This window comes from Protopterus annectens, chromosome 12.part0 (assembly GCF_019279795.1).
Source record: "Protopterus annectens isolate FY-2018-M chromosome 12.part0, PAN1.0, whole genome shotgun sequence".
Taxonomy (NCBI): Eukaryota; Metazoa; Chordata; order Ceratodontiformes; family Protopteridae; genus Protopterus; species Protopterus annectens.
Window position 1 is genome coordinate 233,617,151 of NC_056746.1, and position 26,246 is coordinate 233,643,396.

General features: G+C 39.6%; 1 protein-coding gene across 1 annotated transcript in view; it reads right to left on the reverse strand.

Annotated features, from left to right (window-relative positions):
• The window catches only part of CCDC78 (coiled-coil domain containing 78), a 739,645-nt gene that overhangs the window by 461,086 nt on the left and 252,313 nt on the right, over window positions 1-26,246 (reverse strand). Inside the window, exon 7 of the mRNA XM_044089297.1 lies at window positions 15,586-15,760. Within this exon, the coding sequence (XP_043945232.1) occupies window positions 15,586-15,760 (175 nt within the window). The remainder of the gene's footprint in view (window positions 1-15,585; window positions 15,761-26,246) is intronic.

Sequence of the window (26,246 nt, forward strand, 5' to 3'; positions counted from 1 at the left end):
CGCCTAGAATGTAGGTTTCAACATTTATTTTTGTAGAGGCCCAGTGAAGAATATTTTCAAGGGTAGAGATGTTGTCACCTGGGGAAATATATAGTGAGATAATGCAGATATTTTTATGTTTATTTAATTGTAGGAGACAAGCGGTTAGTTCAGTATTTTTGAATTTTGGAATTGGAGTTTGTAGAGGAATGAGAGAGAGAAGGTTGGAGTAGATTAGAGCAGAGCCTCCACCTTTTCTATTTAAATGGTCACTTCTATGGATTTGGAATCCAGGTGGTAGGATCTCGGAGTCAGCAATATGGGGTTTTAGCCAGGTTTCTGAAATGGCTAGGATGTCAGGTTGGTTGTGGGAAATCCAAGCTTGTATTTGGTGTATTTTGTTATTAAGGCTTTGGGCATTTATGGTGAAGAACTTAAGGGTGTTAGGACAGGAGGTAGAAGAAGAGGGAGGGGGGAGAGTGGATGTGTGAAATGGATAAAGTGGGGAAGGGGAGGAGTTTGTTGTGAGGCAAGGGCCAGGGTTTGGATGGATGTCTCCAGATAAGGCTAGGTCATTATTGGGAGTAACTTTTAGCTTTTTGGGTTTATTAAGAAGGAAGCTGTTTGCGGCTAGTAGAGATTGAAGAGTGAGGGTATTTGTTGTGGTGGAGAGGAGTTTGGGGAGGAATAGGTGTAGTAGGCTAGGAGAAATAAGAGAGGGTGTTATTGTATGGAAGTGGGATGCTAGGAATGGTTTTGGGTGAGTGCATGGGATGGTTTGAGAAGGAGGTAGGCATGAGGGTGTTTTGGAAGAGTAAGAAGAAGCAGAATAAAGAGGAATTAGTTGCACAAGAAGGGAGCATGAGACAAGGATAGTATAAATGGTATGTGAAGACATAGTAGGATAATGTGAGGGAAGAAAAAGAAGGGAGAGATGTATGAGGAAGTTTACAGGTTAATAGAGGAGAAGAGGTAGAGGAAGTAGAGGGGGAAGTAAGTCTTTACAGGGAGAGAGAGAGAGAGAGAGACTGAGTAAGGAGGATAAGGTGGGTTAAGGGGTATAGGGAGGAGTAGGAAAGGGAGAGGTGATAAGGAGAGGTAAGTGATTAGTTAATTGGTTTGGGTGGGAGGGGTTAGTCAGAAATAAATGTAGAGGTTCTGGGGGCAGGTGGGAATTGGGGGCAGGGTAGGGGAGCGGAGTGAGCCCATAGGGCAAACGGAGCGGGAAGAGACAAAGGACAGAGAAAAGGAATGGAGGAAAACAATCAATGGAGTGAGAGCCAGAAGGTGAGTTTGCACAGTTATGTTAAGTAAAACGACTGACAAGTTAGAGTTATGGTTAATGGTGGGAGAGTGCCACCTAGTGGGCAGTCAGATTAATACAGCAGAGAGTCCTATAGGGGAAAAATACTGTTAGGTGAGAAGAGGAGTGAGCGTATGTACAGCAAGAGTGAGGGTAAAGAAATATAGAGGGGGAGTAAGGTTATTGTAAAGGACTGGAAGAGGCAAAAAATATGTAAAATAGAGAGAGTAGGATAATTCAGTGGGCAAGAAGAGGGAGAGCTTTGGCTGCTCGCTGACCTGGCAGGGAAGCATACAGCGACCTACAAGAAAGTATGTACTACCTTCAAATGGGCAGAAATAGATATAGCACTACACATACTTTCACTGACAATGCCTTGCAGGGAGCTGGATGGGTTTCAGTTTTACAGATAATGTCCTTGTTTGAGGGTTCCTTAGTTTGGACTTCCAAAAGGGAACGTTCAGGAGATTACAGCAGGAAAAACAGGAACACAGGCTGAAATGTGCAAGGAAAGAGAAAAAAAGGGGTAATGGAGCATACAGTACAAGATTCAGGAGTTTAAAATCAGGTAGTTAAGGCATACATAGTAAGTTTCCAGTTGAAAATTGGTTAAAGCAACTGTAAGAAGAAATGTTTTAAGTTAAACATATTCAAGTACCAATATAACACAAATTAACAAGGCACAGACAGAATAAACTATGATTTGTGGTAGGCACAGCACACAGATTAGCTAAGCAACAGAGTCTAATATCTAAGTTACAGTCCTGGAATGAGTGAAACGCATTAATGTTTCAGGCAGGATTGGAGTATTAAACTTCAGCTAGAGCTTTAGCAACAGGGACAATATTCTGCTTACTCCAAGTACATATAAATACAATTGGTTACGGATAGAGTGGCATTTTAAAATGCAATAAGCACATTTTCGGTAATTTCGATTTAATGCAGGTCTCAAACTGGTTATTTCTTAACTGAATTAAATGTCTCTAGGTGGCATCATGTAAACAAGAGTTCTACAAAAAGTGAAAATAAGTTGTTGGTTAACCAGGCATAATCCGTGCTCAAAACGCCGAGTTAAATTGAGTGATTGCACAGTATTCAGATTCAGAGTGGGAACTGAGGAGTTGAATTTCAGATAGACACCATTTCAGTGAGCACTGAGCAAAAACAAGCCCCGCTCAATATATGGATTCCAAGAGGTATTTTAAGTGCAACGAGCACTTTCCCGAATTGATTTCTATTTAACTCTGCATGCAGAGCACTGGGAATAGTAGTGCGACTGCACAGAAATCGCAAAAGTTAAATGCGACGAGTACTTCACCAAATTAATTTAGGTAGCACAAGCCCCAAACAGCTGTTATTTTAACTCTGCATGCAGAGCACTGAGATAGTAGTACGACTGCACAGAATTTGGAGTGTTACCAGCACATTTACCAATTTCTATATGAAGCACAAGCCCCAGACGGCTGGGTTGCTGACCTTATGTGCAGGGTGCTGGTATACTAATGCTTCTGCACAATATTCAAGTTCAGATAGGGATGTAGCAGTTTTAGCATGGATTTCACAGTTACAGGCAAACAGCTAATACACTTTCACTTGAGCAACACAAGCCCCGCACAGCTGTTGCAGGAGCCTCTTGCTAATCAATAGGAGCCTGAGCATTTAAACTACCTTTTCTTTAGGGAAATCTTCAACAGTTACCAAATAACAGCTGTCTAGCACAGATTTAATTATAGAGTTTAAAAATATATAGCAGTAAATATAAACCTGAGCAAACACAGTTTAAGCATCAGAAAAAACACACAAGCTACTAACAGCACATCAGCAGAGACCACATGCAAAGTGCTACAGTAAGTGAGCGTTTACACCGGAGAGCAAATGTACAAGTGGTACACCATTCAAGCTGACCATTAAAGGCTGGCACAAACAAAATGCAGTTTACAATTTAGTTTAAGCAATTAAGACTTACAAAGGATGTACATACAGTAGGTAGGTGCGAACACCGGAGCCAGGGATGCGTAGCAGCCAGGGGCAGGAGTGTAGTTTTAAAGATGGCGCCTCCTTCGATGGGGACGCTAAGTAAAGTGAGGGGGAGGAAGTTAGGCAGAGGGGGGAGGAGTGAGAGGGCTGAAAGGGGAGGGGGAGGAGAGATGAGAGCTATTGCAGACCAGAGCAGATAGAAATGAACTGCAGCAGGTGAGTCGGTGTGAGTAGAGACAGGCAGAAGAGTGGGGAAAGAGGGTAGGAGGGAGTAGAGTCTGGTAAGGAGAGGATTAAATATCCGTGAGGATATAGGGTTTGGAACAGGAATGCTAGACAAGGAGAAGAGGGGAGAAGGAGAAAGAGCAGGTTGACAATGGAAAGGAATAGGGAAGAGAGAGGAGAGCCAAAGGACAGAGAAAAGGAAGGGAGGAAAACAATCAATGGAGTGAGAGCCAGAAGGTGAGTTTGCACAGTTATGTTAAGTAAAACGACTGACAACAAGTTAGAGTTATGGTTAATGGTGGGAGATCGCCACCTAGTGGGCAGTCAGATTAATACAGCAGAGAGTCCTATAGGGGAAAAATACTGTTAGGTGAGAAGAGGAGTGAGCGTATGTACAGCAAGAGTGGGGGTAAAGAAATATAGAGGGGGAGTAAGGTTATTGTAAAGGACTGGAAGAGGCAAAAAATATGTAAAATAGAGAGAGTAGGATAATTCAGTGGGCAAGAAGAGGGAGAGCTTTGGCTGCTCGCTGACCTGGCAGGGAAGCGTACAGCGACCTACAAGAAAGTATGTACACCCTTCAAACGGGCAGAAATAGATATAGCACTACACATACTTTCACTGACAATGCCTTGCAGGGAGCTGGATGGGTTTCAGTTTTACAGATAATGTCCTTGTTTGAGGGTTCCTTAGTTTGGACTTCCAAAAGGGAACGTTCGGGAGATTACAGCAGGAGAAACAGGAACACAGGTTTCACTGACAATGCCTTGCAGGGAGCTGGATGGGTTTCAGTTTTACAGATAATGTCCTTGTTTGAGGGTTCCTTAGTTTGGACTTCCAAAAGGGAACGTTCGGGAGATTACAGCAGGAGAAACAGGAACACAGGTTTCACTGACAATGCCTTGCAGGGAGCTGGATGGGTTTCAGTTTTACAGATAATGTCCTTGTTTGAGGGTTCCTTAGTTTGGACTTCCAAAAGGGAATGTTCGGGAGATTACAGCAGGAGAAACAGGAACACAGGAGTAGGTAGGTGCGAACACCGGAGCCAGGGATGCATAGCAGCCAGGGGCAGGAGTATAGTTTTAAAGATTAAAAATGTGTTAAGTATTTTGAATGTTCAGTCTTTTGGGATTCAGTGTTTTGGTCTTTCAGTCTTCTGAAGTAGACCCATATATATATATATATATATATATATATATATATATATATATATATATATATATATATATACTGTGGAGTTTGAGATTAAATCTACCTCTGCTTTCTGAGTCAGAATACAATAGATTTCTGAGCTTCACCTATACTTTATAAAACTTGCAGCAGCTAGATTAAAATGTATACAATTGAAATCTGCAGTATGTGTTTTTTAGTGGTATGAAAGGATGTGGAAACTTGTTACCTTTTCCAGTGCAGTATATAAAATGATATGAAGTTGTAAATGAAGTTTGCAATTGCATTCTGCAGGGAAATACAGCAGTCTGTTATTCTAAAAGTGTATTAATTCTGGTTTAAGTACTTGGGCTTTCAAGCCAGTTATTTTACATTAAGAGGGTTCGTGGTCTGCACTCTTGTGGGAGGAGAGGCTGGACTCTGCCCTTCTGAGCTGGGAATTTCTGGTTAAAGGCTTATAGTGCATGCATATCTGAACTGTTCCTTACTGAAGTTGGTGCGCCTTGTTTGCTGTGGCATAGACTGGATTCGGGCCTGCTGGATCTAGCTTTGTTTGTGTAACTTGAGCACTAATCCAGACATTCTCTAAAGTATTCAATGGTATTTATTACTGCTTGGTTGTAACTTGATTAAAGTGTAGCTATCATTCAAGTCTTTTGGATTAAGCACTTGGGCTTCAGAACAGTTGTTTTACATTAGGAAAGTTTGTGGCAAGCACTGTGGTGGCAGGACAGGTAGCTTTCATCCTTCTAAGTTGGGAACTGCTGATTGAGAGCCCAGTGTCCAAGTGTATTAGTTCTTGTTTAGGCACTTGGGCTTCAGGCCAGTTATTTTACATTAAGAAGGTTCGTGGTCTGCACTCTTGTGGGAGAAGAGGCTGGACTCTGCCCTTCTGAGCTGGGAATTTTCTGGTTAAAGGTTTATAGTGCCTGAATATTTGAACTGTATCTTACTGAAATTGGTTCACCTTGTTTGCTCTAGCATAGACTAGATCCAGGCCTACTGAATCTAGCTTTGTTTATATGCTTGTTGTTTGTTTGCTTGTTATTTCCCTGGAAGCTAATTCCACCTAATACGCAACTTCTCAGCGCTTCTGTGGATCACTGGTGATATCTGCATTGCTTACTGTACTTATTTCCTTGTTTCACTTGAAAGAAAGTTACTGTTTGTCGTTTTTGCATTTAGTTACTTGTAACACATTGCACTCAAGTTACCTGGCACTTGCTCACTAAAGCAATTATATAAGTCAGCACTAAAAATTAAAAGCACTACACCCTCACTCCCCACTGGCCCTTGTTTTCAATTAAGGATTTCCCAATATTATTCTAGCATGTCCAAAGGTCAGTTGTCAATCTCCTCTCCGGTCCAGCTGGTGAATCTGGGAATCTTGAGGCAATGTTATAACTGCCTCATGTACACAGACAACCCTCTCCTCCTCCCACATAACACAAATACTTGAGAGATGCAGCTATTTAGCCAAACTGGAGGCTGAGCTCTCTCAACTCAGGACTGGCAAGACCAGACAGGAGGAGAAGGCAACTACACACACCACAAAACCAGCCTCACATAATGCTACCACTCCACTGAATCAAACACATAAACACACAAAGACATACTCGGAGGCTCTGAGTAAAAATTTACCTAAACAGCAGAGGCCTCCAAAGCAGACACCCAAACAACTGCTACCTCAAGACACCCCACAAGCAACACATAAACCACAAAAGCAGTGTGCAAAGCAGTCACAGCCCTTAAGGCCAAATACAACACCAAACATACTTGTCATAGGTGACTCCATAGTCAGACACACTGACGTCCCACTCACCAGGCTGAACAAGGAGAGGGTCACAGTAAACTGCCTATCGGGCTAGAATCCGCCACATAACACAAGCACTTTCGGGTCACTCCATGGCAAGTACAAATATGACACAGTCATTGTCCATGCTGGTGTGAACGACCTGAGACGTACCTCCCTGGACTACATGAAAAGAGACATAGAGGAGCTCTCTGATTATGTAGCCCAGGCAGGTATGACCCTAACCCTGAGCAGTATCCTTCCTTCACCAAGAATGATGCCACAATATAGAGACAAGATGATCAGCTTTAACAATTGGCTTAATGTCTGGTGTCATTCAAAGGGGATCCAGTGTCTGTCTGCCTGGGATGACATGCTTGACAAGCCACGCTGCTTCGCAAGGGACGGCTTGCACCTGTCACCCCTGGGATTCCGGATATTGGCTAAGGCTCTTGCCACCCCATAGTGCCTTTTTTAGGCAAGGCTCAAATTCTAAACCTACCACCCTAGAAAACAAAATGGGAAGAAACTGAGGGTAATGCTGCTCAATGCCAGAAGTCTAAATCTCAAAATGCACGCACTCGAGGCCCTTCTCAGTATGGAGAACATCGATGTCTGTGCTGTAACTGAAACCTGGTTCAAGGCTCCTGAGAGCACCCGGCACTATTAGGTTTTACCTCATATCATGCGTTCCGGCCCCAAAACCCGGACCACACCACAAAAGGAGGGGTGTATCCATATTCATAAAGGATACTCACACCTCCAGGTTGGTGGCAACGCACTAAGCTCGAAACCATCCAGGTGCAACTAACCATAGGCAAAACTGCTCTACAAATTGTAGCATGCTACAGGCCACCCTCTCAAACTCAGGAACCCCACACAGCCTTCCTGAAGACACTGGAGGGTATAAATGTATCTCCAAACACCATCATATTGGGTGACTTCAACTACCCGAATATAGACTGGGAACATTACTCAAGCCCTAACTTTCTAGCCCAACGGTTCCTGGAGTTCATAAATTCAAATGCCATGGAACAGCTAGTCACTGTTCCCACGAGAGGAGAAAATATACTAGATCTCATTGTCACAAACATGGGGACAAAATGCTCCACACCGGAAGTATATCCCTCATTGGTGAGATCTGATCATAAACTAATCTCACTGGAAATCCACATCCTGCCCCCACCCCAAGCAAAAATGACCATAGTGAAGAACTTCTCTAAAGCAAACTTCACACTACTCAAGACTGGTGTGGTATCCTTCAAGGCCCCTGAGCCAGAGGAAACCACAACCCAAGCTGCGGAAGCCCTTACAAATGCCTTCTATGAACACCTCCAGGACTGCATGGATCAGGCAATCCCAAATAAAACCAAGACTCTTTCCACAAAGGGCAAACGTCCAGTCTGGTGGACCCCAGCCATTAACAAACTTTACAATAAGAGGAGAAAGCTATTACATGATAGAACAAAATCCATAAAAGGGAAGTCACCCCTGATCATTATTAGTAAAAAATACGAGCACTCATAAAATCAACTAAGGCCAATTTTGAGAGAAAAATTGCCATGGATTCAAAGGACAATCATAAGGCCTTTTTCAGCTATGTTAGGAACCTGGGTGGAAACTCCCAGATATGCTCAGAATTAGTCCAAAATGATACAAAAATCACTGAACCCACAGACATTGCCAACATACTGGCAGACAGGTTCAGTGCAAACTTCACCCCTCTCCCCTAAAGGAGAGATAACTATCCCAGCCGAGTGTAGCCTCCCGGACATCTCAAATGCGCAGGTGAAAGCTGCTCTCTAAAGCTAAAAACACAGCGTCAATGGGACCGGATGGTGTCCCCGGCTGTGTGCTACACGAGCTAAATGAGGAATTAAACCCGCACATAAGGCAGCTGTTTAATCTCAGCCTTACCACAGGATACGTGCCCAAGGAGTGGCGTGACGGCAACTGTGGTCCCACTCCACAAAGGCGGTGCCTCTACGGACCCTGGTAATTACCGCCCCATAAGCTTAACAAGTCTAGTCTGCAAAGCTATGGAGAAGATCATAATGGAGCTCATAAACAAAGATATAGGGGACTTGCAGACATTGGACCCGACCCAGTTTGGCTTTGTCAAGGGAAGATCATGCCTTTTGAACTTGGTTGACTTCTTGAAACAGTCACCAAGGCCATTGATGAGGGAAAGGCAGTCCATACAGCCTACCTTGACCTTGCAAAGGCTTTCGACACAATACCCCACTCGGGTATTGTAGAAAAACTTACCAGCTTAAATGTAAACCCATATGTCACAAGATGGGTTGCAAACTGGCTTAAGGACAGAACCCACAGGGTTAGAGTTGCTGGCGCTGTGTCAGACTCCAAGCCGGTCACAAGTGGTGTCCCACAGGGCTCGGTCCTTGGCCCCTATTGTTTGGCATCTACTTCTCAGAAGTACAGGCCAACATGGGAGGACTTTGGCTGACAAAGTTTGCAGGCGACTGCAAACTGGGCCATAGTGGAAAGTGCATCGGACACGGATATCCTTCAGAAGGGACTCACGGAAACAGATAGCTGGTGCCAGAGCCATGGCCTGAAGTTAAACGCCAAAAAATGTATAGTCATACCCTTCGGGAAAAACAAGGTAACCCCAAGCTACCATATAGGTGGCAATCCACTAAGCACAGAAGAGGTTATCAGGGACCTGGGGACCCAAGTTGACAGTGGCCTTTCTTTTGACACTCACATTGCTAAAGTGGTTAGAAAGACCTTCTACATTGCCCACCTGATCATGAAGGGATTCACATCCAGATCTAGTGAGGTCATTGTTCCCCTGTACTCTTCACTTATCAGACCAATGATCGAGTACAATGCCCCATTCGGGATGTATCTCACCCGACATCTGCAGCAATTGGAGAGACCCCAAAAGTTCCTCACCAAAAGGATAAAGGGACTCCAAAATCTGTCATATGCTGCCAGATTGAAGAAACTCCAGCTCTATTCAGTCGCATACCGTCTGCTCAGAGGTGACATGTGCCTGACATACAAGGCCATGTCCAACCCGGAATTAATGGACATGCTCCACCTCAAAAATCCAAATCCACCAAAACCACTAGAGCAAGCGACTTAAACCTTAGCACGGATATAAATAGGACGTGCTGGAGGGATAGATTTATCACTCAGAGACTCCCTATGCTGTGGAATAAAATCCCGGTCCATGTGAGGCAGAGCACCTCGCTGACTCTGTTCAAGAGAAATCTAGACCTGTGGATGGGAGATCGTAGGTTTACCCCAGGAATCAACTCTGTGTCACTGCTGGACAGAGGCACAACAAACTAATGGGCACAGTATTTTTTCATATAAGGGGTGGCGTAAGCCACAATAATTTGGGCTAGGCTTATAAATGCCTTAGGGCAGATAGCCTAGTATAAACCTATGAACCTATGAACCTATACATAAGATGTGAAATGTATGGATGATATGTAACATAGAAATCTGCTATTTTTCTGACATGTTGTTACAAGATGTGTTATATTACTAGGCCAGAAAACTTAGGTGCATGCAATTAGAATATAGCCAACCAAAGAAAAGAAGTTCATTATCAAGAAAATGTGAAATTTTGCTTAACTGAATCTGTGGTTTCTGTATGAAAAAACATATAAGTCACATATATGATTAAAATTTGAGAGTCATAAGAGAGCTACCCTGGAACTTGTGATCTACAGACATGTGAGTTTGTGTTTCTGCACTTAAGTCTCTGCCTATGATGTATTCCAGAAATTCAGAAAGGGTTCAGTAATTATGTTTGTTATGAAACAGCTGCAAAAGTGCATGCATGTATGTCTGGGCATGTATGTAAGTGTTTATTCAAAGTAGAATTAATTTGGGCAAGTGAGCACTGGAAGGTAATGGATTACAGAAATAATGTTGAGAAAGGGGTCTGAGGAGCTAGGATAAAGACTCTGTTGAGTGGGGTATTCAGTGTTAAACTGCTTTTTTGGTGTGGATGTTGTAGGCCCATACTCAGGGCAACAGTAATAGTTCCTGCATGCTCTTGAGGCCAAATTGCACTTTGTGAATTGTGTGATTCATGTCTATGTGCCAGACTCCTACAACTGCCAAAGTAGTTTTCCTCCTGTTTGTCTTCTCAGGTACCTACTCTTGTCTCCCACTGCCTAGGTTAAAGCTGCCCACCCTGACTAGCTGCTTGTGGGCAGATGTCTATGACTTCTGTGTTGGTTTTGGCCCTTGCTCTCTGTTTTATTTGCCTATTCTTGTCTGGCAATTGTTTAAGTACAGACGTCTGCTGTTTGATATCTTCCTATTTATAACTTTGTATTTGACTGGGCAAACTCCATCAGTACCCTAGTAGTGTTCTTTTCCATTTCTCATTTCTCCTGTTGAGGTAATACTCTGGCTACATGCAATTGAGAAACCATAGTGCTCTGTTGGTATTGTTTAACTACCTGATTATCTCCCTGACTTTTTTATTTTATCACTGACTGCCACATTGAGAAGTGTCCCCCAAAGTGTAGATTGTCTGCTCCCTTTTGCTCCCATGACTAAAAAAAATAATTGGAATAACACTACCTATTCTGTCTTCCTTCATAGTAGGTGCACAAACAGTTTTTAGCCATGTTCATACTATTTCTGGTATCCTTTCTCGCTTGCATTTGTTTTCATTTGCCCACTCAGTGTGGTTCTGTCTTGATCAAACTCAAACAGGTACAGATGGAATTGCCTTAAATCGATAACGATGAAACTGCCTTCACTCTTTCATTTTTTAACTGTAATGCACCACAAAGAAGTGTTTTATATAAACAGTGTAACAATCTTACCTTTTCATACATACATACATATACCTACATAAAGAAATTGTAGAAGACTGTTTGTCAGCTAACACCAAAATTAAACTGAAAATAATTACGTCATCTTATTTTTTGTTTCAGTGATTTTTTCCATTATTGCTGCCTGCTGACATTTAGATTTGCATTGTCCAACTGATGAAGGGACACATAATTCATGCAAATCAAATGCTTTTTTTTCTTTTTTATGCCCTAAGTCTTTCATGTACGTAGTCAGCTGCATGCTGCTAAACTGAAACTTTCAATTCTGGCCCATGGATGTGTGTGCTTCCAAAGTCACTAAATATCCTAGCTAGAATTCATGGTACAATGTTTGCACTAACATCTAGCCTGTGCTAGGAGTCAACAATGTAAGTAAACCTAGCTGCAACCCTCCCTCGAGATGGGTGGCTGGTGACAACCCCTCCCTCCCATCTCCCTCACTAGTTTTATCAGCACCTGACCCTCAAACCAAACCTGGGATTGTCTGGGTCTTATTCAGGGGATTTATCCCTCAATACCTTAAAGCTTGATAGGTCATCTTAATATTGACTGCAAATATCCTTTGGTAAAACCTCACAACTGGCCTTGCAAATGCCTGTTATGGCAGAGTTAATCTTCCCCGATACCAGATATGATAAAGACTCTGGTATCGACAGTAGTTTAGACTTGATCCTGACATCTACATCTGATCACAGCAGAGGCCAAGTAACGGCTGAGACCTTCAATGAGTGTCTTTCAAGCTTCACCCTCTGGATTTATAGAAAGCTCCACAAAGACCAGGAACCTTGCCCACTCCCATGTTCATACAGTTCTCTGTTCTCCTTTAACATAAACTGTTAACCTATCAACTACATCTCTCTCTTTCTCCCTGGAGACTCTGAAGCAAAGGTTTCTAATAGCACGTTCCACTCATTTCTTCACAAGGGTGGTTCTGCTGAGATGTCTTATGTGCCTTGGTTCACATTTGATAAATAAAAAAATAATGACTTACGTAAATCAGCCCTGGCAAAATTACTATAATGGAAAATACGCTGCCTGACTGGAGTTATTCAGTAAAGCAAAACAAGGTAATGCTTTTGCACAAATACTGGAAGAAAGGCTATGACTTAACATATAAAAGTTTATCAGATAATCCCAGACAATTCTATGTAGGTATCACGGAGCTTCTCAAGAAGTATTAAGTATAACTCAAGTCTGATAAATCGATATACCCTAAACTATGTCCTCATCTCTCTCTCCATCAGAAAGGTTAGCAATTACCTTGACAATAGTATACCAAAACTAACTGTAATTAATTCATAATATGAACTTAAAATACCTGTTTCTCAAGATATCACAACTCTAGGACTCAGACTGGCCTCACTCACCCCTAATGTAGACATTTTTTCAAAAGCTCAAGAGAGGCACGAGTTCTGCATGTGGGGTCCCCGGGAACATTAAACACCATTGCCACCTTCACTAACTAATTTATTAAAGAGTGTGTGGCATGCTGAGTATGGAAAAAGGAGACGGAGAAGCATTATAAACTTCTGTGCTATTACCTACCTTACACTCATTTCTAAAGTAATGGAAAATGCATGCATACACAGCTTTCACCATATATGGAATCATTTAGGCTTTTTATGGACTCTCGTCCAGGAAGTGGGGCTAAAACAGATATAATGTATAGCACAGAATGCTTATATTCTCAGCTAAATCTTGGTGAGGGTATTGGTTCTTTATTCTTGATTTCTCTAATGTGTCTGATACCATTAAGTAACACTTCCTTCTAAAAAAAATACTAACTGTGGACAGTCTCTTTCTGAAGTTTGCTGGTTTTGCACTTGTCCAGGAGGAAGGGCTCACTGAGTTGAGTGGGAAACAACTATCTCCACCTCTTCCCTTTAATTAGTGTTTATAGGTAATCCTGAGGGTTCTGAGCATGACATCACAGATTGCTGTGGTGAAGCCAGACTAGTGCATTACACAAGTGGTTCGTCTTTCTGAACCAGACAACTCCTACATATTGTGATTAGTGCACACCAGTACAGCTATAATTTTGTTCAAGCCATGCTTTTCTGCTTCTGGTTTGTTCTGGAATATAGAAAAAAGATGTGCTCTTCACAACAAATGAATCCTTGACAGATAATATGAACTTCTTCTCATTGCTGTGAAGAACACTGTCACTGAGGTAACAAACTCTAAAAGCTGCAGTGTCTCACTGCTGACAGACAGCTTAAGGAAATTATCCATTCCAGTCAAAATCTGGGAACACCCCATAGGGCTAAAACCCTTATCAGACCTTCCTTTTGTCTTATTACAGCTGAAATATTCCTCCTTTGTAGCCTAATAAGGCCGCAGTTGTCCTCCTGATACTCCTCAGTGCTAGCCAGGATGAAACAGTCTTACTATGCAATGTGCAAATCTTCCTCAAAACATAACTCTCCTAGACAGCACTGAGTTGTCGCTGTACATGACTTCATCTGGCTTTATTTTAAGCTTCACATTATCATGATATAAAGGAGGTTCACCTATAAATTACTCTATCACTCCAAATACCCATACCTCACGAATATTCCGAAGCATTATATCCTTACTCATAATTTTCAGTCTGCCACATCTAACCTAGTTCTTCAGCCTAACATTCACAAGAGATCTGCAAAACCATGTTCCAGCTTGTTAAAGACAGACTGTGGACTAAACTCTCTGTTTCAGTTCACTTAACATCCTTTAAAAAAAATGTTTAGTCATAATGTAGGAATTATCCACCCATTTTTTTAGTTTAGCAGTTGTAATTTCTTATTTATCAAAATCAGGATTGCTGGGAACCAGAGTCTGTCCTGGTAAACAATAACTGCTCACTCCCATCTGCCCTTACCAGCTTCTTCGGACATCCAAGCCGCTATTCAAATGTGAGTTGTCTGCGATGTACTATAGGCTGTATCTTTCTACACTACAGAGCTATCTCAAAATCTTGGTATAAATTTTTTTGTCCATACATGACTTGTACCCTACTTATCTGAATTGTTCTAAACTGCCACCCATGGGCATTACATTGTACCAACTAGAGGCTGATAGTAGTTCCTAAGGCACATTTGAAATTTTTTATGTTCAATCTTTTGCTTCTCAGGACCTGCATCTCTGGAATCTACTACTACAGTGACTAAGGAAATGTTGCATTCTGGTCTGCTTTAACAGCTCCCTTAAAACATATCCATTTGATACTGCTTTTTATGACAGCTTTATTGAACACTTCTTATTTTGTCATAGTCCATTTCATCATACCTCTCAACTTCTTAGCACATAAAATCTGGATAAAGCGAAAAAGATTTGGGGGGGACAAAGTCCCAGAAATAGGGACAGATTTTAAATATTAATCTTACAAACAAAGAAAGTTGTTAGAATAAAAAGTTCAGTGTTAGTGTGCATTGTCTGAATGATATGAAGTCTGAAATTCAAATGTCTGTCATTATTAAGTGCAATCAACCCTCAATGATTTGCTAGAAAACCACAAATTTTATGAGGAACAGATCAAAAATATGAGTCAAAAATCTGGAAATTCTGTGGAAAATCTGGACAGTTGAGAGGTATGTGTTTCACTACTGTCTCATTTTTTTATGTTATGCTTTTTTAAATTATTTTTTTTATTATTATTCAAGTGCTTAATCCTTAAGTACACAAATAAACTAAAGCTGATGTTGAAAGCACATAGATAAACTAATGCTGAAGCTGATGATGCTGAAGTCAAAAGGAGTTAGAAGATAAAAGGGACATCAGGAAATGAAGATGGAATAAAGAGGGCTAGATCTATAGTGAGATAACAGTGTAACAAATTAGCATACTGTGCTCTATAGTGATGTTCAAGTCACACCACAATTAGCAGTTCTCTAATTTTCAGCAAAGTTTCAGCACTGTAGTAGTAGATTCCAGAGATGCAGGTCCTGAGAAGCAAAAGCAGCTTGGATGTCCGAAGAAGCTGGCAAAGGCAAATGGGAGTGAGCAGCCATTGTTGGTTCACCCATTCTGAGCAAAAGGGGGCAGCTTTGCCTGACCACACTAGTGACACCGAACAGCAGGACTAGGTGTTCACCTCATGGGAATCAAGCCCAATGAGCACACACTGCGCATGGTAAGCTAAGGGGAAGTCATTGTGTGTGTTTCTGTCAGGTAGGCAGCTATAGTAGAAAAGGAAAAGTCTTAAATATTGTTTAGAAATACCCAGTTGGTGCAGAAGACCCCATTTAGACCCAAGGAGAACACAGCAAACCAGCACTGTTTTGTGAGTAAACTAAGACAGACAACTAGAAGTCATTTGCCAAAAAGAAACTTACCTCAGTATTGTAGTCATATAACACAGGAAAGTTTTTAACCTGTGACAGAGATGAACAGGTCTTCAAAATGGCAGTCAGGTTCTGTGGCTCTGGATTTGGCCGTAAACAACAGATTACCCTGGTTTTGCAGTTCCCACCAATAACATCCTCCAGCAGTTGTGTCAGTTTCGAATCACTGATCAGAAATTAAAAAAAAAGATTAATAATTGGCAAAAAAATACACATCCACACCATATATTCTGATATACATTTTAAAGCCTTCACATGATAGCAAGGCAAATAGGTAAACATGAAGGAGTAAACAGTATAACTATGTTCATTTGTATAGGTATCAGTGTAGAAAAATGAACCATGTCTGAAAAGTTAAGGAAACATTTACAACCTTAAATATACTATCAGTGCTTTTACTGATAAAGTTAATAACTGAAGTTTCAGGATGGAGCTTGAAAAATCCAGTCACTCAATGGAATCCACATAATATGCTGTCCGTCTTACAGGAGGAAAACAGAGAGTGTTATACTGTGTGGGCATACTAACATGTTCACAAATGGCAGCAACAGTGCAAACATATTCATGGGTGACAGACTGAGATAATCACTGAGAAACTGGGGTGGGTTATTGTACTTGCACAATGTAAAACTGCTTCAACTTTAGCACTTTCCACAGTGGAATAAGAAGAAAATCTGAAAAAGCATGTCAGCTATTTCAGCTGTCAATCACCGTGATGATAAAACCATTCTGTTTGTAGAACCCACAAACATCCAGCCTACTGCTGAGATTTGCAGTCCATACATACACAGAAACACGTGCATGCATGTGCACACACACACACACACACACACACACACACACACACACACACACATATATATATATATATATATATATATATATATAGACATATATAATAATGACTATCAAACAATGTTCTAACATTACAGGAGTCATTGGTAAGCTCTTTCATTCTCCAAATGGCCCTGCACCTCATATAATGGGGGGGGGGGGCTGCTCACTTTTCAGCAGGAATTTGCCTTACAGAACCACTAGAAAGCTGAATGTCACATTCTGTTGAGATGCTGTAATATTGTATGGTCAAAAACTTTCCCTGTATACCTTAATCAGTTTCATGAACATTTAATGCATTGTTGTATATACTTGACATGCATACTACCACAAAAATCAATCTTTGAGAATCTTCCCAACTCACGTTGTACTTGAAATGGATTAAACCATGTAGTGGACTTGACCAATGACAATCTCATTGAAGAAAAACAGCTACCCTTCACTCATCCAATCCTCTGTTCCTCTTCCAACCAGTTCTTCTACCCCTAGGCAATTTTTTGAACCCAGGTCACCACTCGCTCATGAAGACACAATTTTCTTTGTTCTCGGGCTACATCTTTCAATCCTTTTACGCTTTATGTACATTACAACTTCAATACACTCTGTCAAATAATGGGGGCAGTGTGAAGGCCACCTATGGTGAATGGTAGTAGGATAGTTTCAGAAATGCAATTATTCAAATCATCTTTGCAAAAACAGTGTCAAAAAACATTTGAAATGCAGACTTGCAACTAATTAACTGAAGTAGTCCAGGACTTGTGCCCCATGAAAAAAAAACAGAAAAAATGTGGTGTTTTTCTTCTGTATTCTTAAAAATATTTTTCAATGACACTGAAGCTTGAGTATGAGATCAGTGCTTCACTACACTTTTCTATATTCTGTTATCCATTCATTATCAGTTAGTACTTAATCCAGTTAAAGCTCAAAATGAGCCAGAGCCTGACTTCCAAGATGGCTGCACACTGATCAACAGCTTAATTTCACCTCTCTCATTGTGAAAAATGAAACCAAGAGATAAGGGCCAGTAATTCTGTCAGTTTTAGTAAAAATTAGTTATTGGCTAGTAAGTACAGTGCCTGGATGCCAGCAAAGTAGAAACTTAGAGATCCTGAAAGAAAATCTACTAGAAAAGGTGAAGAGAAAATACTGACTGGGAAGAATCTTGCAACTGTCCAAAAGAAATCAGTTCAAGCTCCAACTTTGGTGCGAAATAATAGCTTCCAGTAATTCAGAGGGAAAATAAATTAAATGTGCTCAGAGCTGATTAAAATAAATGAAATACTGAAGGAGTACATCAACTCAAATAACAAAAAGCTGGAAAATGGAAGAAGCTTTTAACAGCTATTCAGATGAACTAATAAAAGTGCAAAAATCAGAGGCTGAAATGAGGAAAATGCAGGCTGAGTATGAGATTGCTCAAGAAGAGATGTTATCAAAAAATGGGAGAGTTGGAGGACAGACCATGCAGGGAAAATATGAGACTTTATGCTGAACCAGAAACTGGAAGGAACAGACTTCATTCATTTTATGAAAGTACAAATAAGCAACTAGACTGGTATTCCACAGCAGGATTTGTTAATTGAAAGGGCACATCATGTGTATGCTCAAAACCTGGCCATGAGAAAGCAACCAAGACCTGTGCTAGTAAAGATGCAATCATACTACCAGAAAGAGTTGATCTTGATGCAATTGTGGCAGAAGGTCAAAGTATTACAAACGGGAGACAGTAAAGTGTTTCTGGAAAATGATTATCTACTATACACCAGGCAGAAGAAAAGAGATGCAAATTTATCTGAGCAGTCAGAGAATGTCAAGAGGTGAGGTGTGAGGTTCAAGGTACTGTATCCAGCTGTCTTCGGAATATTTTTTTTCCTGGAGGATCAAAGTAATTTTTGATGGAGAACATAAGGAGGAAATATAAATGTTTGTCCAACAAACATGTGAGACAACAAACAGAGGAGTACTCTGCTTCTCATTCTTCTAATAATAAAGCTCAAAGGGAGCATCTTTGCTAGTGGAACCTTTCCAATGTTCTAAAGGAAAATGCTTGAGAGACAAAAAAAGTACAGAAATAGACAAAAAGAATTGAGAGTACCTTGGATTTGAACTAGAGTCTAGGGATTGGGAGATGGAGATAAACAGGGAGAATACCAGCAACACTGAAGTTAGTGAATAAATGTGAGATTATAAAACATCAATCATATTTGTGAAATATGGTTTTGCAAGAAAAAGTGGAAAGATTGGACTTCTGTTGACTTTGTTAAACTTGTGGGGGACTGAAAAGGATATAGGATATACCCCACTTCATGTCATTAATGTTTGGAAGGACACCAAAAGTAAAGGAAAAAGTAACTGTAATGTAAAACAATGTTTATTCTTAACAGTATCTGTATAAAACATTTCATGATATAAACTGCATGTTATATAGTAAAGCATTTTCAGTTATTGATGTATATTATAAAGATGCTAAAGTAAACAAGGGTCTTTTTACTCTTCTTTTTTAGTTTTAAGAAATATAGGTATTACAATGTAAAAAGAGAAAATAGACTGGACAAAAGTGTGTTTAAGTAAATATGCTGTAATTTTGGGTTGTTGAGGTAGGGAATGGGGTGTAAAAGTGCACATATTGTAATATGTGTAGTGTTCATATATTTTCTCCTACATTGGTGAATGTCTGGATTAATGCCCTTGGCTTAATCTAATAACAAGTTTTTTTTTTTGTAAGCAAGTACATATGAGAACATTGAATGTAATGAAAAGTTTTTTATTAGCAAATAAATGTTCAGTGTGAGTTGAGAAGTCTGCAGATGAGGGTAGCTATACATTTTGTTCTTATGTTTCCATGGAGACAAACTGATTATAGGGTTAGAAAATAAAAGCCACAACACTTTGTAAGACTACAAGTTAATGTTTTCAGAAAGCTTACAAGCTATGCTTCTCACATTTGGGAGGGAAATAAAGATAATGCAAGAACAGACAGCAATTAGTGCAAGTAGGGGAACAGAACATAGCATGCATCTTAGCATGGATAACTTTAATTTTAGGTTAGCTAATGTCTGTGTGTGCATCTGTCAATTTGAGACAGTTGTTCCTATCAGGAGGGCTAAACTTCATTACTGGAAGATGTACATTGCTTTGTGTGTTTGTTTTAAGTTAATGGGTTCTGGAGGGTGCTTTTTTTTGTTTGAGGGTTTTCATTAAAACAAAAAAATCTTGTAAAATATGACAGATTCAAATGGCAATGAAAAGAAAGAACTGTATAACCTGCCAAACATTAGTGGGTGCCTATAACACAAAAGCTGGAAATAGACTTTTGAAAAAGCTCATGCATAATAGGTGGGACTAATAAGTCTTATCATAATGGCTGCACTATCCATATTATTTTGGAATGTTAATGGCTTCAGTGGTATAGACAAAAAGGAAAGAGTATTGAATTATATTACGAAATGTAGAATGCAAATAACAGTATTACAGTAGACAAATTTGGAAATAAGTAAGCATGTAAATTTGACAAAGAAAGGATTTCAGGAGGGATATTAAGCAGAGTAACAGGGATAAAGGAAAATGGGAGTACTTATACTAATTGCTTGAGGAGCTACAATATTGACAGAAGAGGAAAATAATAATAATGGTAGATTTGTGGTAGTAAGCTGCTACTAGCAAGGGAGGCAGATTATGCTGGCATGTATTTATATTCTACCTAAAACTATTTTGGCACTTAAGAACATTTACGAGACATAATCATCCAGCAGGGAATATTACTTATAGTTGGGGACTGAGATTTGGTTTGCAGCAGCAAATATGTATTTGGGGACCTAGAAGGGAAAATATAACAAAATAGGGTTGATTTCTTTAGAAATTTATGAAAATGTCTGGTATAGAAGAAGTAAATTCAGTTTTAGGAACTTGGAGAGAATTTACATAGTATTCCCCATGATACAATAAGTGGGCTAGACTACATAGAAAGTACATTTAACAGGAACATGTTCATTTAATTGAAAGCTTCAATACATATCCAGTAACTATTTCAGATCATGAGCCAATATCAACTAAGATAAAAATACAGGGTAATGAAGCAAAAACACTGGTGCTTCCCCCTACCTGTTAAAAAGTGAGGAGTTTAAGGAATGGGTAATAGAAATTAGGGAAGATAGAAATGTCTCAGAAGTTATAGCTAGTGACTGGAATAAAATGAAAGTGGAGTTTAAAACAGGGTAGAAATAAAAGAAAAAGAGATATGGTTAAGAAGTAACAGGAACTATTTAGAGGGGCTGACAAAGGTTAAAGTGTTTCAGAATAATGGAATCTCAGAGAACAAGAAGAGGCACAACTGCAGAGTGACAGAGAGAAAAGAAGGCAGTATCTGGATAACTTGCATAAGTTTAGAAAGATTGCTGTTATGCATCTGTTTTTAGATAATAACTCCAGAGCACAAAACTTTTAGCACAACAACTTAGGCAATAGAAAGTAGAAAGGGTTGTTGCCAAACTTAGCAAGCCTATAACAAGAAAAATAAGCAGGGATCTTATACAGTATTAGAGATATTTCTGAAATATTATGAAAATTTGTATAAAGCAGGGAAATGTGGAAATCTAGAAAGAGCAAAATGGAAATATTTATGGAAGACTTAAGTATGCCAAGGTTAGAGGTAGATGAGGCTCAACAAATAACAATTAAGTTAGGAGGAGAAGAGATAAAGATGATGATATACAATCAATCTGCAGGAAAGTCTTCAGGAATAGATAGTATTCATGTGAAAGTTTGGACGCCAGGAAGGAAGAAAGTGATAAATATCTGGAAGGCTTTGCTTAACAGTAATTTGAAAGAAGGGGAAGCACCAGTATCCTGGAAGAAACCTGTGGTGACGGTCATACCTAAAGACATGTCAGACCCAGATTCATATAGGTTTATTTCAACTTTAAACAATGACTATAAAGTGTTTATGTCTATAATAGCTAATAGAATGGCAAAGGTGTTTCCATAATTGATAGATATGGATCAGAGTGGTTTTGTGGAGGGCAAACATTTGACAAAATTAATAGAACAATGATGATCCAGAGGGAAACAGAAAAAATACCACTGCTTTTGGTGAGTTTTGAGGCACAGAAAGTATTCAACAGAGTAAGCTGTGAGTCTACAAGTAGGGAGATGGAAGCATTTGCATTACCTGACGCAAAAATAAGGTTAATTAGGAGGATATATTGGGGATTGGAGGCACACATTAAGGTGGGAGGGTTCGTTTCTTACAATTTCTGTATGAATAGAGGAACCAGATATGGTTGTCTTCTTTCCCCTTTGTTATTTGCTTAATATTTAGAGCCATTGTCAAAGAAAATAAGGGACTCAGAAATTCAAGGATATAATTCGTATGGTAATCAAAGTTAGCTTTATTTGCATACAATATTATTTTGTACCTGTTAAAACCAGAATAGGACATTTCAGTGTTATGGGACATCTTGAGACAATAAAATGAAGTATTTAGGAGTATGGATTAAAAAGGATTCTGTTATGGCAGCTAACGATATGTGGGATGAGACTAAACAAAGGCTAATACAAAAGTGAGAAACCAGAAGTTCTTGTTTATGGATATGGATTGCAAGATACAAGCAATGAAAATGTTTTAGTCCCTTTAGTTTTATATACAGATTAAGCATATATTTAGCAACCAGAGGAGAAGTTGTGGACAATAATTAATAAAGAGTTGAAGGAATTTATCTGTGAGGGGAAGAGGATAAGGGTCAAGTGGGATAAGCTGATCCTTCTATTGGTTTAAATGGATATTTTAGAGATGCACAATTACAACATATATGCATAACACAAGCAGAAAGGTATAATTCAGTGTGAAAAAGGATGATCCAAGAAATTAGGAGAGAATGGGAATTTGGATGCAGATCCTTAAGGAGAATAACAAAAGTCATACAGAATACTATATTCATAATGTAGCAGAAAGTATTCTAAGAACTAAGCCAAGATGAGAATGGAGAAAGGAGATTTTGCCAATAGAGATGACTGCAATTAGGGGTACAGAGGATAGGCAAGAGGGAGCTGCCATTTTTAGAGAAAACTGGCAAAGGAACCAAGGTAATGGGAACAAATAACTAGACAGAGAAAGGAGGCCAAAAAGACACTTGGACTGTAGGCTAGAAACTGCCTTCCTTATCAGGGAATGATATAAAAGTATAGGCAAATTGAAAGGGATAGAGACATCCTAAGTGAATGTATGGCTTTGGTATATTTTTAGTTGAATCTATTTATTTATTTGACATTTGTTAATTGGGTTGGTCTGACTGGGTAGAGACTCTTTTTCAGTGGAGAGCTGAGGAGAAAAGCTTCAACATTACAAAAAAATAGTGATTAACAATTGTAAATTCATACAGTAGAAAACAATGTTAAAAGAACATGAAATAGCTTACAGTAAAGTAATATGGTTGGTTAATTTTTTTTTCTTTTTGCCTATGAGACAATAATATTAAGGTAAATTTAAAATGCACATAGTCCAAATTTGCTAAAGGTAAGACAGCCAGAAAACTACATAATGTAATAAGAATATTAGAGTGCAGACAGATGTTAGCCAAGCTGGTAAGATAGCTGAATTGAGGGGGAAACTATAGGGTAAAGCATGACAAAATCCCAGGTAGTAAGTAGGGGGAAACAGCAATTTAGGTAGGGAATAAGTGAAAGGCTAGAATAACGGAAGCTAGGGGGACAAACAGTCCTGTTTGATGAGTTAATTTATTTTATAGAAGATGCAGCTTAGGGAGGGGAAGAAGCAGGCAGAAATAGGAGATGACAGGAAGATAGGTTATGTTGGTTCATAGCAAAGACATGACCATGCCTTACGGTAGGTATATTTTAGTGCTATTTTGAAGGAGATGGGGTTAGTGATAGTTCTGATGTGTTGGAAGTTTGTACCAAGCACTTGCGATGGAGTAACAATAGACTAGTTTACCAATATTTTTATTGGGCTTATAGACCTGCAGAAAGTTCTGCTGAGAACTGCAAAGAACACAGGTGGGGATGTAAGGCTGAATAAGAGTAGAGAGAGAGAAACAGGGGCAAAAAACTGAATCATGTAAGACTGAATGAGCTGTGACAAGCTGGGGTAATAGAATTTGGTGCTGAAATTCCATACATTGCAGATTATTTAGGTATTATTCAGTGATGAGTGTGATAAGGTAGTTTAAAGGCAAATCTTGCTGTTTTGTTATAGGTACTTTCTAATTTAGTCAGAAGATTAGTTTGGAAGTTTGTGAGTATAGGGGCTGTGTACAGTAATGTGGGGAGTAGGAAGGCTTGAGCAAGGGAAAGTCTGGAGGGCTGAGTGAGCAATTTTTTTATGTCTGTATAGGAGTCCAAGTTTTCGATGAGTCTTTTTAATGCACAGCTGAGTGTGGAGATCAAACTTTAGATGGTCATTGATAGTAATTCCAAGGAGTTTTGTATGAGGTTCAGTAGAGATGGCTGCACTGTCCAGTGAGGAGACAGAAAAGGTAGCTTTATGATGCTGAGGAGCTGTAAGGAGGAAAATTAGAAGTTTAGTTTTCTTAGGTTTCAGCAAGAGTTGGTTAGAAGTGAACCATCTTTTGACTGAGTGAAGGGACTGTTGGGTAAGGGTATGAAGGTGAGAAATGTCAGAGCGAGAGATGATTGTGGAATCATCAGCTCACTGAATAATAGTAGAGTGTGGGCAAAAAGAGTATAGGTCATTAATATAGGTATTAAAATGTAGGGGTCCAAGGATGGTGCCTTGGGGCACGCCCATTTGAACAGGTAGGAAGGGGGAGAAGGTAGATTGCCATTTTACAGCCTGGAGTCTATGTAAGAGGTAGCTGGAGAACCAGGATAGGGAAGAGATGGAAAGGTTTAGAGAAGCTAGTTTTGATAGAAGTAGTCTGTGGGAAACACTGTCAAAAGCTTAGAATAACTCTAGAAATAACCAGGAGACTAACTTATTATTCTGCTGGAATGTGCAATGAGATTTATGAAGGATATGAGAGCAGTACTTGTACTATGTTTTGGACGAAAGCCATACTGAGAGGGGGTAAGAAGATTTTCTTGGAAGAGGTGGTCAAAGAGCTGTTTGTGAATGTGTTTTCCCAACATTTTTGACAAGGGGATAGGATAGCAATTGATCTAAAATTGGAGGAATCGGTTGCATTACTGCTTTTGTGAAGGGGAATGACACAGAATGTTTTCCAGATATTAGGCACAGTGTTTTCATGAATGGATCTATTGATTAATATGGAGATTGGGAAGGTGGTAGAGTTAGCAGCTATTTTTAGGAACTGTGGAGGCAAATTATCAACTGATGGAGAACAAGTTTTAAGTTTAGAGAGAAGGGACTTGATATAGGCTGTGGAGACAGGTTTGAGAGAAAAGACAGTAGAATGGTTCGAAACAATGGTGTAGGGTTGTGGATAGTGTCATTTTTGGCTAGGGTGCAGATAAAATCAATGAAGAAGGTATTAAGGAGAGTAGCAGTATCTGTGGGAGAGCTATTAGGGTATGGGTTGGGGGAAGATGAGCACTGAGGATTAGCAGCTTGTTTACAGATTGCCAGAACTTTTTGAGGTTAGAGTGTAGGTTCTCTAGTGGTTTATGTAAAAAATGTTGTTTATCAAGGGTGACCTTTTTTTTTGTTAAATTATGGAGCTTTCTGTAGGTTTGATGATCAGTGGAGGAACTGGATTTCTTCCAGTTTTTTCATGCACTGTCTCTTGTTCATAAGTAGGTGGCTCAAGTGAGTTTTGATCCTAAGTTTCCTGATGGGGGCTAAGGAGTTAAGTATTGATAGAAAGATGTTAAAAGATAGGGCTGCATCCTCTAGGGGATACTGTGGAGGAAGGACCAGTTAATTGAAGAGAGCAGATGGTTAAAAGTATCTCGGTTAAAGCTGGAGAGTTTTTGACAGTCTTTGTAATGTCGGGGGTTTTGCAGCTGGGGAGAATGTCAAATAATGATGGTGGGATGGTGATCACTGAGAGTGCTGGGAATCTAGATCGGAAGCTGCTGCTAAAAAAGGGATAGTTAGTAGGGCATATAGAATATTGTGAAATAAGTATAAAAATCAAAGAAAGTTAGAAAAGATTGTGAAGAGAGATTGAATAAGCAATTCACAAGGAAACAACAGGACAGCGTATTTAAGTCTCCCAAATATACAACAAAGTCTAGAAGATTTAGGATTTTTGCTTGGAAGTGTTTGCATAAATATTTTTAACCCCAAGCAGACTCCAAATAATTTTTCCTCAGGTAGATGGCAAATGTTGGAAGTATAATGGGGAGGCAGAGGTAACTTGCAACATGTGGTTTGGGAGTGTAATGAGTTGGCAGACTTCAAAAATTCCTTACAGAGTACTCTGCCAGAAATATTGGGTGACAAAATGGATGTACCTAAGAAAATTATTTTTAAGCTGAGATAAAATATCTGAATTGCCTAGACACTGTAAGGTATTGCAAAGTTTAATTCTGGTGGCTGCCAAAAAGCAATTACGAAAAAATGGAAATCATAGTCTAAACCAACTATATTTGAAGTACTGAACAGTAACAGAGATAAAAGAACTGGAAGTGGGATCTTTAAAAAAGGGTAGGAGCAAATTACATAGAACTAAATGCAAAGTGTGGGAACAACACATACATAATACTGTTGAGGAGGAGGTGGAGTGAGGTTTAAGGGAAGGCAGGAATTGAGCTATTTATGTAATGCTGGATTGATGATAGTTATACAAAAAATATATGTGATGTATAATGTTTGTAACTAGGAACATGTCAATTTGGTTTGTTTTCTTTTATAGAAATGTATGTTTGGGTATGTTTTAAGT